At 39.5% G+C, this 13,959-nt stretch overlaps 3 protein-coding genes across 4 annotated transcripts; all 3 read right to left on the minus strand.

Annotated features, from left to right (window-relative positions):
* Positions 1–824: 824 nt before the first annotated feature.
* On the minus strand, positions 825–2,096 carry LOC124461057. The gene is made up of 3 exons (XM_047012648.1): positions 2,071–2,096; positions 1,593–2,014; positions 825–1,531 (listed from the first exon to the last, which is right to left on the minus strand). Exons 1-3 carry the CDS (start codon positions 2,083–2,085, stop codon positions 826–828), a joined length of 1,143 nt encoding a protein of 380 aa, XP_046868604.1. The 5' UTR covers positions 2,086–2,096; the 3' UTR covers position 825.
* A 1,010-nt stretch (positions 2,097–3,106) lies between these two features.
* On the minus strand, positions 3,107–6,619 carry LOC124461053. 2 transcript variants are annotated; one of them, XM_047012644.1, is made up of 4 exons: positions 6,594–6,619; positions 6,116–6,537; positions 5,593–6,054; positions 3,107–3,351 (listed from the first exon to the last, which is right to left on the minus strand). In XM_047012644.1, the coding sequence occupies exons 1-4, from the start codon at positions 6,606–6,608 to the stop codon at positions 3,108–3,110; spliced, it is 1,143 nt and encodes a 380-aa protein (XP_046868600.1). In that variant the 5' UTR covers positions 6,609–6,619; the 3' UTR covers position 3,107. The 2 variants fall into 2 exon arrangements, with proteins under 2 accessions (XP_046868600.1, XP_046868599.1); XM_047012643.1 differs by lacking the exons at positions 5,593–6,054; positions 6,116–6,537; positions 6,594–6,619 and adding exons at positions 3,875–4,296; positions 4,353–4,378 and having other exon boundaries at positions 3,107–3,813.
* A 1,008-nt stretch (positions 6,620–7,627) lies between these two features.
* On the minus strand, positions 7,628–8,953 carry LOC124461063. Its single transcript, XM_047012657.1, has 3 exons — positions 8,874–8,953; positions 8,396–8,817; positions 7,628–8,334 (listed from the first exon to the last, which is right to left on the minus strand). Exons 1-3 carry the CDS (start codon positions 8,907–8,909, stop codon positions 7,629–7,631), a joined length of 1,164 nt encoding a protein of 387 aa, XP_046868613.1. The 5' UTR covers positions 8,910–8,953; the 3' UTR covers position 7,628.
* Between the last annotated feature and the right edge of the window lie 5,006 nt (positions 8,954–13,959).

Here is a 13,959-nt window from a genome sequence, read left to right on the forward strand (position 1 = left end):
TCCGTCCAGCTGAGAGTACTAGATATTTTCGAAAATAAACTTAGCAGTATGAAATTGCCAAATCTTTCTGTCTCTTTTTAATCAGTGAATTATTAGCAATTTTCGTTAAAATAGTTGAAAAACTAAGAGATTATTGAATAGAACCCAAGTAAATTCGTTACTTTCTACGCAAATGTCATAAAAATTTGTTATTTCTCAGTTTAATATAACCATTAATGACTGTGCCGAATCAAACTAAGATCGGGCGACTATATCATATAGCTCCCATAGGAACAATCGGTGGTAAACAGTGACTTTGATCAATATCTTCGTTATTTCCTATGCTAAGATTTCAGGCCGTTCTTTCGCAAACTTTAGCCTTTTTAGATAAAACGTTTTTCCATTCTGATGGCTATAGGTAAGGAAAGAGTTACCAAAAAAGTTGCAAGGGTATACAAACTTTGACGCGGTCGAAGTTTGCCCCATCCCTCTGGTTTATAGATGAATTTAATTCGAAACGTAATATTTTAGATCGTGCAATATTGATTATTGGGAAGTTTTCTTTATCCCTGTTTACGTATTCCTGTTCCAGCCTTAACCAAGTCAAAAGAGTGCCGATACAAAGTAGATGTGAAACAAGGACATGGATACTTTTGGCATAATAAACTTTGATGACAAAATTCACCAATCAACGTTTCGTTAGTAAAGCAACAATATTTTTCTATTACGACAAACTATCGTTGCCAGTCAGAATAATCGGCAGACAAATGAGACTGCCGCAATTGTAACCTTTTTTTTAACATTTCAAAATATATATTGCATAAAATAAAAATATAAAAGCGTGTTCTAATCGCAAAACTCAAATTTGATAATCCAAAAACAAAATTTGAGGCTGTTGCATCTTTCCTTGATGATGTCCACACTCTCTGCATCCGTCCAGATCTCAAGCTGTTCATTTGGACAAATATCTGTCACTATGGGTGCTGCATCTTTGCGGCTCACCACGGCCCACTTCTCCGTCGTAATATCAGCATTCTGCTGTTCCAGAAGCTCGAAAATTGCTTGGAAACACTTCTCGACCTTTGGCCATGTAACTCTGGCCGGTGTCAGGTGTAGGAAGTCTATGAGACTGGTGGCCTGATATGTCTCCATGGAGCATACGTTGCCCGCCACCCAGTCCATCGTATCCTCATTGGCCGCTGCAATGTACAGCCGCCCATTGTACTCAGTGTCTGGAGTCACCTCATTGAAATCCAAACAGCGAACATTTCTGAAATCCTTAAAAATTCCAAAGAACTCTTCCAACAGGTCGCAAAAGTTTTTCTCACATTCTGAGGAAGATATAACCACGACAAACGGCCTGTTCTCTGGGAGAATGTTAACGTACGGGGGCCGCTGACCATTTATAACATCAGGTTCCATTTCGATTTCATGTTTAACCGGGCGTGGTCGGGACTTTATTCCGCAGCCTCCCATATCGCATGCCTCCTGCATATCTCCATACGGATGGTTTTCTAGACTCTCCTCACTGGATTCGAGAACATATTTGATCCTATTTTCAAAAGACGGAATATTCAGTCACTGAATTTTGATTTTCTATTCCTAATACTTACCGTTTAGTCTCTATGGTTATTTCATGTCCTTGGGCTTTTCGTTTAATACCTCGCTTGCAATCAATAGTGGATGGCTGGACGGATCCGCCACTAGATCCCGAGGATAGCTCAATGACGGAAGATTCACTATCTTCGATACTTGAGTCTGACACCGAATTATCGACTAATGGATCGGCGAAATCCTCGCCCCCAAGGGAAAATAGTATCAAGCCCACAAAATTGTTGCCTTCATAGCAAGACACAACCGGCTTAATTTGTTTGTTTTTGCCTAGACCAGCAACTTCTATTAAAAGATCTGAATCGGCACACGTTACATCAGATGCAGAAATCTCCAATGTTTCCGGCTCAATATTGAGAAGGCTCTGAAGCTCAGCCTTTAGCTCGTATACGGTAGCTGAGATTGGGAGCTTCGTAACCAATGGCTGGAAAAGAACACTTGGTCACGATTATGAAAAGTTATATCCTCACGTTTACTAACCTTTCCGGATTGCATGATCAATTGAACAGTCAACATGTTTTCACTTTTGTTTTTCTCTTTTTTGATTTTCAGAAGTAAACTTTTTGTTTTATTTTTGATGTTGACTGTATGAGTTCACGAATTAGAATGAATCAAGTACTGTACCCCCTTGACCAGGTCGAATTTTACAAACATCCCAGGCCTTCTTGGATCTCAAAAATGTGTGAATTGCTTCCGTCCAGCTGAGAGTACTAGATATTTTCGAAAATAAACTTAGCAGTATGAAATTGCCAAATCTTTCTGTCTCTTTTTAATCAGTGAATTATTAGCAATTTTCGTTAAAATAGTTGAAAAACTAAGAGATTATTGAATAGAACCCAAGTAAATTCGTTACTTTCTACGCAAATGTCATAAAAATTTGTTATTTCTCAGTTTAATATAACCATTAATGACTGTGCCGAATCAAACTAAGATCGGGCGACTATATCATATAGCTCCCATAGGAACAATCGGTGGTAAACAGTGACTTTGATCAATATCTTCGTTATTTCCTATGCTAAGATTTTAGGCCGTTCTTTCGCAAACTTTACCCTTTTTAGATAAAACGTCTTTCCATTTTAATGGCTATAGGTAAGGAAAGAGTTACCAAAAAAGTTGCAAGGGTATACAAACTTTGACGCGGTCGAAGTTTGCCCCATCCCTCTGGTTTATAGATGAATTTAATTCGAAACGTAATATTTTAGATCGTGCAATATTGATTATTGGGAAGTTTTGTTTATCCCTGTTTACGTATTCCCGTTCCAGCCTTAACCAAGTCAAAAGAGTGCCGATACAAAGTAGATATTAAACAAGGACATGGATACTTTTGGCATAATAAACTTTGATGACAAAATTCACCAATCAACGTTTCGTTAGTAAAGCAACAATATTTTTCTATTACGACAAACTATCGTTGCCAGTCAGAATAATCGGCAGACAAATGAGACTGCCGCAATTGTAACCTTTTTTTTAACATTTCAAAATATATATTGCATAAAATAAAAATATAAAAGCGTGTTCTAATCGCAAAACTCAAATTTGATAATCCAAAAACAAAATTTGAGGCTGTTGCATCTTTCCTTGATGATGTCCACACTCTCTGCATCCATCCAGATCTCAAGCTGTTCATTTGGACAAATATCTGTCACTATGGGGGCTGCATCTTTGCGGCTCACCACGGCCCACTTCTCCGTCGTAATATCAGCATTCTGCTGTTCCAGAAGCTCGAAAATTGCTTGGAAACACTTCTCGACCTTTGGCCATGTAACTCTGGCCGGTGTCAGGTGTAGGAAGTCTATGAGACTGGTGGCCTGATATGTCTCCATGGAGCATACGTTGCCCGCCACCCAGTCCATCGTATCCTCATTGGCCGCTGCAATGTACAGCCGCCCATTGTACTCAGTGTCTGGAGTCACCTCATTGAAATCCAAACAGCGAACAATTCTGAAATCCTTAAAAATTCCAAAGAACTCTTCCAACAGGTCGCAAAAGTTTTTCTCACATTTTGAGGAAGATATAACCACGACAAACGGCCTGTTCTCTGGGAGAATGTTAACGTACGGGGGCCGCTGACCATTTATAACATCAGGTTCCATTTCGATTACATGTTTAACCGGGCGTGGTCGGGACTTTATTCCGCAGCCTCCCATATCGCATGCCTCCTGCATATCTCCATACGAGTAGTTTTCTAGACTCTCCTCACTGGATTCGAGAACATATTTGATCCTATTTTCAAAAGACGGAATATTCAGTCACTGAATTTTGATTTTCTATTCCCAATACTTACCGTTTAGTCTCTATGGTTATTTCATGTCCTTGGGCTTTTCGTTTAATACCTCGCTTGCAATCAATAGTGGATGGCTGGACGGATCCGCCACTAGATCCCGAGGATAGCTCAATGACGGAAGATTCACTATCTTCGATACTTGAGTCTGACACCGAATTATCGACTAATGGATCGGCGAAATCCTCGCCCCCAAGGGAAAATAGTATCAAGCCCACAAAATTGTTGCCTTCATAGCAAGACACAACCGGCTTAATTTGTTTGTTTTTGCCTAGACCAGCAACTTCTATTAAAAGATCTGAATCGGCACACGTTACATCAGATGCAGAAATCTCCAATGTTTCCGGCTCAATATTGAGAAGGCTCTGAAGCTCAGCCTTTAGCTCGTATACGGTAGCTGAGATTGGGAGCTTCGTAACCAATGGCTGGAAAAGAACACTTGGTCACGATTATGAAAAGTTATATCCTCACGTTTACTAACCTTTCCGGATTGCATGATCAATTGAACAGTCAACATGTTTTCACTTTTGTTTTTCTTTTTTTGATTTTCAGAAGTAAACTTTTTGTTTTATATTTGATGTTGACTGTATGAGTTCACGAATTAGAATGATTCAAGTACTGTACCCCCTTGACCAGGTCGAATTTTACAAACATCCCAGGCCTTCTTGGATCTCAAAAATGTGTGAATTGCTTCCGTCCAGCTGAGAGTACTAGATATTTTCGAAAATAAACTTAGCAGTATGAAATTGCCAAATCTTTCTGTCTCTTTTTAATCAGTGAATTATTAGCAATTTTCGTTAAAATAGTTGAAAAACTAAGAGATTATTGAATAGAACCCAAGTAAATTCGTTACTTTCTACGCAAATGTCATAAAAATTTGTTATTTCTCAGTTTAATATAACCATTAATGACTGTGCCGAATCAAACTAAGATCGGGCGACTATATCATATAGCTCCCATAGGAACAATCGGTGGTAAACAGTGACTTTGATCAATATCTTCGTTATTTCCTATGCTAAGATTTTAGGCCGCTATTTCGCAAACTTTAGCCTTTTTAGATAAAACGTTTTTCCATTCTGATGGCTATAGGTAAGGAAAGAGTTACCAAAAAAGTTGCAAGGGTATACAAACTTTGACGCGGTCGAAGTTTGCCCCATCCCTCTGGTTTATAGATGAATTTAATTCGAAACGTAATATTTTAGATCGTGCAATATTGATTATTGGGAAGTTTTGTTTATCCCTGTTTACGTATTCCTGTTCCAGCCTTAACCAAGTCAAAAGAGTGCCGATACAAAGTAGATGTGAAACAAGGACATGGATACTTTTGGCATAATAAACTTTGATGACAAAATTCACCAATCAACGTTTCGTTAGTAAAGCAACAATATTTTTCTATTACGACAAACTATCGTTGCCAGTCAGAATAATCGGCAGACAAAAGAGACTGCCGCAATTGTAACCTTTTTTTTAACATTTCAAAATATATATTGCATAAAATAAAAATATAAAAGCGTGTTCTAATCGCAAAACTCAAATTTGATAATCCAAAAACAAAATTTGAGGCTGTTGCATCTTTCCTTGATGATGTCTACACTCTCTGCATCCATCCAGATCTCAAGCTGTTCATTTGGACAAATATCTGTCACTATGGGGGCTGCATCTTTGCGGCTCACCACGGCCCACTTCTCCGTCGTAATATCAGCATTCTGCTGTTTGGCCATGTAACTCTGGCCGGTGTCAGGTGTAGGAAGTCTATGAGACTGGTGGCCTGATATGTCTCCATGGAGCATACGTTGCCCGCCACCCAGTCCATCGTATCCTCATTGGCCGCTGCAATGTACAGCCGCCCATTGTACTCAGTGTCTGGAGTCACCTCATTGAAATCCAAACAGCGAACATTTCTGAAATCCTTAAAAATTCCAAAGAACTCTTCCAACAGGTCGCAAAAGTTTTTCTCACATTCTGAGGAAGATATAACCACGACAAACGGCCTGTTCTCTGTGAGAATGTTAACGTACGGGGGCCGCTGACCATTTATAACATCAGGTTCCATTTCGATTTCATGTTTAACCGGGCGTGGTCGGGACTTTATTCCGCAGCCTCCCATATCGCATGCCTCCTGCATATCTCCATACGGATGGTTTTCTAGACTCTCCTCACTGGATTCGAGAACATATTTGATCCTATTTTCAAAAGACGGAATATTCAGTCACTGAATTTTGATTTTCTATTCCCAATACTTACCGTTTAGTCTCTATGGTTATTTCATGTCCTTGGGCTTTTCGTTTAATACCTCGCTTGCAATCAATAGTGGATGGCTGGACGGATCCGCCACTAGATCCCGAGGATAGCTCAATGACGGAAGATTCACTATCTTCGATACTTGAGTCTGACACCGAATTATCGACTAATGGATCGGCGAAATCCTCGCCCCCAAGGGAAAATAGTATCAAGCCCACAAAATTGTTGCCTTCATAGCAAGACACAACCGGCTTAATTTGTTTGTTTTTGCCTAGACCAGCAACTTCTATTAAAAGATCTGAATCGGCACACGTTACATCAGATGCAGAAATCTCCAATGTTTCCGGCTCAATATTGAGAAGGCTCTGAAGCTCAGCCTTTAGCTCGTATACGGTAGCTGAGATTGGGAGCTTCGTAACCAATGGCTGGAAAAGAACACTTGGTCACGATTATGAAAAGTTATATCCTCACGTTTACTAACCTTTCCGGATTGCATGATCAATTGAACAGTCAACATGTTTTCACTTTTGTTTTTCTCTTTTTTGATTTTCAGAAGTAAACTTTTTGTTTTATTTTTGATGTTGACTGTATGAGTTCACGAATTAGAATGATTCAAGTACTGTACCCCTTGACCAGGTCGAATTTTACAAACATCCCAGGCCTTCTTGGATCTCAAAAATGTGTGAATTGCTTCCGTCCAGCTGAGAGTACTAGATATTTTTGAAAATAAACTTAGCAGTATGAAATTGCCAAATCTTTCTGTCTCTTTTTAATCAGTGAATTATTAGCAATTTTCGTTAAAATAGTTGAAAACTAAGAGATTATTGAATAGAACCCAAGTAAATTCGTTACTTTCTACGCAAATGTCATAAAAATTTGTTATTTCTCAGTTTAATATAACCATTAATGACTGTGCCGAATCAAACTAAGATCGGGCGACTATATCATATAGCTCCCATAGGAACAATCGGTGGTAAACAGTGACTTTGATCAATATCTTCGTTATTTCCTATGCTAAGATTTTAGGCCGATCTTTCGCAAACTTTACCCTTTTTAGATAAAACGTCTTTCCATTTTGATGGCTATAGGTAAGGAAAGAGTTACCAAAAAAGTTGCAAGGGTATACAAACTTTGACGCGGTCGAAGTTTGCCCCATCCCTCTGGTTTATAGATGAATTTAATTCGAAACGTAATATTTTAGATCGTGCAATATTGATTATTGGGAAGTTTTGTTTATCCCTGTTTACGTATTCCTGTTCCAGCCTTAACCAAGTCAAAAGAGTGCCGATACAAAGTAGATGTGAAACAAGGACATGGATACTTTTGGCATAATAAACTTTGATGACAAAATTCACCAATCAACGTTTCGTTAGTAAAGCAACAATATTTTTCTATTACGACAAACTATCGTTGCCAGTCAGAATAATCGGCAGACAAATGAGACTGCTGCAATTGTAACCATTTTTTTAACATTTCAAAATATATATTGCATAAAATAAAAATATAAAAGCGTGTTCTAATCGCAAAACTCAAATTTGATAATCCAAAAACAAAATTTGAGGCTGTTGCATCTTTCCTTGATGATGTCCACACTCTCTGCATCCATCCAGATCTCAAGCTGTTCATTTGGACAAATATCTGCCACTATGGGGGCTGCATCTTTGCGGCTCACCACGGCCCATTTCTCCGTCGTAATATCAGCATTCTGCTGTTCCAGAAGCTCGAAAATTGCTTGGAAACACTTCTCGACCTTTGGCCATGTAACTCTGGCCGGTGTCAGGTGTAGGAAGTTTATGAGACTGGTGGCCTGATATGTCTCCATGGAGCATACGTTGCCCGCCACCCAGTCCATCGTATCCTCATTGGCCGCTGCAATGTACAGCCGCCCATTGTACTCAGTGTCTGGAGTCACCTCATTGAAATCCAAACAGCGAACATTTCTGAAATCCTTAAAAATTCCAAAGAACTCTTCCAACAGGTCGCAAAAGTTTTTCTCACATTCTGAGGAAGATATAACCACGACAAACGGCCTGTTCTCTGGGAGAATGTTAACGTACGGGGGCCGCTGACCATTTATAACATCAGGTTCCATTTCGATTTCATGTTTAACCGGGCGTGGTCGGGACTTTATTCTGCAGCCTCCCATATCGCATGCCTCCTGCATATCTCCATACGAGTGGTTTTCTAGACTCTCCTCACTGGATTCGAGAACATATTTGATCCTATTTTCAAAAGACGGAATATTCAGTCACTGAATTTTGATTTTCTATTCCTAATACTTACCGTTTAGTCTCTATGGTTATTTCATGTCCTTGGGCTTTTCGTTTAATACCTCGCTTGCAATCAATAGTGGATGGCTGGACGGATCCGCCACTAGATCCCGAGGATAGCTCAATGACGGAAGATTCACTATCTTCGATACTTGAGTCTGACACCGAATTATCGACTAATGGATCGGCGAAATCCTCGCCCCCAAGGGAAAATAGTATCAAGCCCACAAAATTGTTGCCTTCATAGCAAGACACAACCGGCTTAATTTGTTTGTTTTTGCCTAGACCAGCAACTTCTTTTAAAAGATCTGAATCGGCACACGTTACATCAGATGCAGAAATCTCCAATGTTTCCGGCTCAATATTGAGAAGGCTCTGAAGCTCAGCTTTTAGCTCGTATACGGTAGCTGAGATTGGGAGCTTCGTAACCAATGGCTGGAAAAGAACACTTGGTCACGATTATGAAAAGTTATATCCTCACGTTTACTAACCCTTCCGGATTGCATGATCAATTGAACAGTCAACATGTTTTCACTTTTGTTTTTCTCTTTTTTGATTTTCAGAAGTAAACTTTTTGTTTTATTTTTGATGTTGACTGTATGAGCTCACGAATTAGAATGATTCAAGTACTGTACCCCCTTGACCAGGTCGAATTTTACAAACAGGCCTTCTTGGATCTCAAAAATGTGTGAATTGCTTCCGTCCAGCTGAGAGTACTAGATATTTTCGAAAATAAACTTAGCAGTATGAAATTGCCAAATCTTTCTGTCTCTTTTTAATCAGTGAATTATTAGCAATTTTCGTTAAAATAGTTGAAAAACTAAGAGATTATTGAATAGAACCCAAGTAAATTCGTTACTTTCTACGCAAATGTCATAAAAATTTGTTATTTCTCAGTTTAATATAACCATTAATGACTGTGCCGAATCAAACTAAGATCGGGCGACTATATCATATAGCTCCCATAGGAACAATCGGTGGTAAACAGTGACTTTGATCAATATCTTCGTTATTTCCTATGCTAAGATTTTAGGCCGATCTTTCGCAAACTTTAGCCTTTTTAGATAAAAAGTTTTTCCATTTTGATGGCTATAGGTAAGGAAAGAGTTACCAAAAAAGTTGCAAGGGTATACAAACTTTGACGCGGTCGAAGTTTGCCCCATCCCTCTGGTTTATAGATGAATTTAATTCGAAACGTAATATTTTAGATCGTGCAATATTGATTATTGGGAAGTTTTGTTTATCCCTGTTTACGTATTCCTGTTCCAGCCTTAACCAAGTCAAAAGAGTGCCGATACAAAGTAGATGTGAAACAAGGACATGGATACTTTTGGCATAATAAACTTCAATTCACCAATCAACGTTTCGTTAGTAAAGCAACAATATTTTTCTATTACGACAAACTATCGTTGCCAGTCAGAATAATCGGCAGACAAATGAGACTGCCGCAATTGTAACCTTTTTTTTTAACATTTCAAAATATATATTGCATAAAATAAAAATATAAAAGCGTGTTCTAATCGCAAAACTCAAATTTGATAATCCAAAAACAAAATTTGAGGCTGTTGCATCTTTCCTTGATGATGTCCACACTCTCTGCATCCATCCAGATCTCAAGCTGTTCATTTGGACAAATATCTGTCACTATGGGGGCTGCATCTTTGCGGCTCACCACGGCCCACTTCTCCGTCGTAATGTCAGCATTCTGCTGTTCCAGAAGCTCGAAAATTGCTTGGAAACACTTCTCGACCTTTGGCCATATAACTCTGGCCGGTGTCAGGTGTAGGAAGTCTATGAGACTGGTGGCCTGATATGTCTCCATGGAGCATACGTTGCCCGCCACCCAGTCCATCGTATCCTCATTGGCCGCTGCAATGTACAGCCGCCCATTGTACTCAGTGTCTGGAGTCACCTCATTGAAATCCAAACAGCGAACATTTCTGAAATCCTTAAAATTCCAAAGAACTCTTCCAACAGGTCGCAAAAGTTTTTCTCACATTTTGAGGAAGATATAACCACGACAAACGGCCTATTCTCTGGGAGAATGTTAACGTACGGGGGCCGCTGACCATTTATAACATCAGGTTCCATTTCGATTACATGTTTAACCGGGCGTGGTCGGGACTTTATTCCGCAGCCTCCCATATCGCATGCCTCCTGCATATCTCCATACGAGTAGTTTTCTAGACTCTCCTCACTGGATTCGAGAACATATTTGATCCTATTTTTAAAAGACGGAATATTCAGTCACTGAATTTTGATTTTCTATTCCTAATACTTACCGTTTAGTCTCTATGGTTATTTCATGTCCTTGGGCTTTTCGTTTAATACCTCGCTTGCAATCAATAGTGGATGGCTGGACGGATCCGCCACTAGATCCCGAGGATAGCTCAATGACGGAAGATTCACTATCTTCGATACTTGAGTCTGACACCGAATTATCGACTAATGGATCGCCGAAATCCTCGCCCCCAAGGGAAAATAGTATCAAGCCCACAAAATTGTTGCCTTCATAGCAAGACACAACCGGCTTAAATTGTTTGTTTTTGCCTAGACCAGCAACTTCTTTTAAAAGATCTGAATCGGCACACGTTACATCAGATGCAGAAATCTACATTGTTTCCGGCTCAATATTGAGAAGGCTCTGAAGCTCAGCCTTTAGCTCGTATACGGTAGCTGAGATTGGGAGCTTCGTAACCAATGGCTGGAAAAGAACACTTGGTCACGATTATGAAAAGTTATATCCTCACGTTTACTAACCTTTCCGGATTGCATGATCAATTGAACAGTCAACATGTTTTCACTTTTGTTTTTCTCTTTTTTGATTTTCAGAAGTAAACTTTTTGTTTTATTTTTGATGTTGACTGTATGAGTTCACGAATTAGAATGATGCAAGTACTGTACCCCCTTGACCAGGTCGAATTTTACAAACATCCCAGACCTTCTTGGATCTCAACAATGTGTGAATTGCTTCCGTCAGCTGAGAGTACTAGATATTTTCGAAAATAAACTTAGCAGTATGAAATTGCTAAATCTTTCTGTCTCTTTTTAATCAGTGAATTATTAGCAATTTTTGTTAAAATAGTTGAAAAACTAAGAGATTATTGAATAGAACCCAAGTAAATTCGTTACTTTCTACGCAAATGTCATAAAAATTTGTTATTTCTCAGTTTAATATAACCATTAATGACTGTGCCGAATCAAACTAAGATCGGGCGACTATATCATATAGCTCCCATAGGAACAATCGGTGGTAAACAGTGACTTTGATCAATATCTTCGTTATTTCCTATGCTAAGATTTCAGGCCGTTCTTTCGCAAACTTTAGCCTTTTTAGATAAAACGTTTTTCCATTCTGATGGCTATAGGTAAGGAAAGAGTTACCAAAAAAGTTGCAAGGGTATACAAACTTTGACGCGGTCGAAGTTTGCCCCATCCCTCTGGTTTATAGATGAATTTAATTCGAAACGTAATATTTTAGATCGTGCAATATTGATTATTGGGAAGTTTTCTTTATCCCTGTTTACGTATTCCTGTTCCAGCCTTAACCAAGTCAAAAGAGTGCCGATACAAAGTAGATGTGAAACAAGGACATGGATACTTTTGGCATAATAAACTTTGATGACAAAATTCACCAATCAACGTTTCGTTAGTAAAGCAACAATATTTTTCTATTACGACAAACTATCGTTGCCAGTCAGAATATTGCATAAAATAAAAATATAAAAGCGTGTTCTAATCGCAAAACTCAAATTTGATAATCCAAAAACAAAATTTGAGGTTGTTGCATCTTTCCTTGATGATGTCCACACTCTCTGCATCCATCCAGATCTCAAGCTGTTCATTTGGACAAATATCTGTCACTATGGGGGCTGCATCTTTGCGGCTCACCACGGCCCACTTCTCCGTCGTAATATCAGCATTCTGCTGTTTGGCCATGTAACTCTGGCCGGTGTCAGGTGTAGGAAGTCTATGAGACTGGTGGCCTGATATGTCTCCATGGAGCATACGTTGCCCGCCACCCAGTCCATCGTATCCTCATTGGCCGCTGCAATGTACAGCCGCCCATTGTACTCAGTGTCTGGAGTCACCTCATTGAAATCCAAACAGCGAACATTCTGAAATCCTTAAAAATTCCAAAGAACTCTTCCAACAGGTCGCAAAAGTTTTTCTCACATTCTGAGGAAGATATAACCACGACAAACGGCCTGTTCTCTGGGAGAATGTTAACGTACGGGGGCCGCTGACCATTTATAACATCAGGTTCCATTTCGATTTCATGTTTAACCGGGCGTGGTCGGGACTTTATTCCGCAGCCTCCCATATCGCATGCCTCCTGCATATCTCCTTACGGATGGTTTCTAGACTCTCCTCACTGGATTCGAGAACATATTTGATCCTATTTTCAAAAGACGGAATATTCAGTCACTGAATTTTGATTTTCTATTCCTAATACTTACCGTTTTGTCTCTATGGTTATTTCATGTCCTTGGGCTTTTCGTTTAATACCTCGCTTGCAATCAATAGTGGAAGGAAAGAGTTACCAAAAAAGTTGCAAGGGTATACAAACTTTGACGCGGTCGAAGTTTGCCCCATCCCTCTGGTTTATAGATGAATTTAATTCGAAACGTAATATTTTAGATCGTGCAATATTGATTATTGGGAAGTTTTGTTTATCCCTGTTTACGTATTCCTGTTCCAGCCTTAACCAAGTCAAAAGAGTGCCGATACAAAGTAGATGTGAAACAAGGACATGGATACTTTTGGCATAATAAACTTTGATGACAAAATTCACCAATCAACGTTTCGTTAGTAAAGCAACAATATTTTTCTATTACGACAAACTATCGTTGCCAGTCAGATTAATCGGCAGACAAATGAGACTGCCGCAATTGTAACCTTTTTTTTAACATTTCAAAATATATATTGCATAAAATAAAAATATAAAAGCGTGTTCTAATCGCAAAACTCAAATTTGATAATCCAAAAACAAAATTTGAGGCTGTTGCATCTTTCCTTGATGATGTCCACACTCTCTGCATCCATCCAGATCTCAAGCTGTTCATTTGGACAAATATCTGTCACTATGGGGGCTGCATATTTGCGGCTCACCACGGCCCACTTCTCCGTCGTAATATCAGCATTCTGCTGTTCCAGAAGCTCGAAATTGCTTGGAAACACTTCTCGACCTTTGGCCATGTAACTCTGGCCGGTGTCAGGTGTAGGAAGTCTATGAGACTGGTGGCCTGATATGTCTCCATGGAGCATACGTTGCCCGCCACCCAGTCCATCGTATCCTCATTGGCCGCTGCAATGTACAGCCGCCCATTGTACTCAGTGTCTGGAGTCACCTCATTGAAATCCAAACAGCGAACATTTCTGAAATCCTTAAAAATTCCAAAGAACTCTTCCAACAGGTCGCAAAAGTTTTTCTCACATTCTGAGGAAGATATAACCACGACAAACGGCCTGTTCTCTGGGAGAATGTTAACGTACGGGGCCGCTGACCATTTATAACATCAGGTTCCATTTCGATTTCATGTTTAACCGGGCGTGGTCGGGACTTTATTCCGCATA

The sequence above is a fragment of the Drosophila willistoni genome, unplaced genomic scaffold, assembly GCF_018902025.1.
Source record: "Drosophila willistoni isolate 14030-0811.24 unplaced genomic scaffold, UCI_dwil_1.1 Seg192, whole genome shotgun sequence".
Lineage (NCBI taxonomy): Eukaryota > Metazoa > Arthropoda > Insecta > Diptera > Drosophilidae > Drosophila > Drosophila willistoni.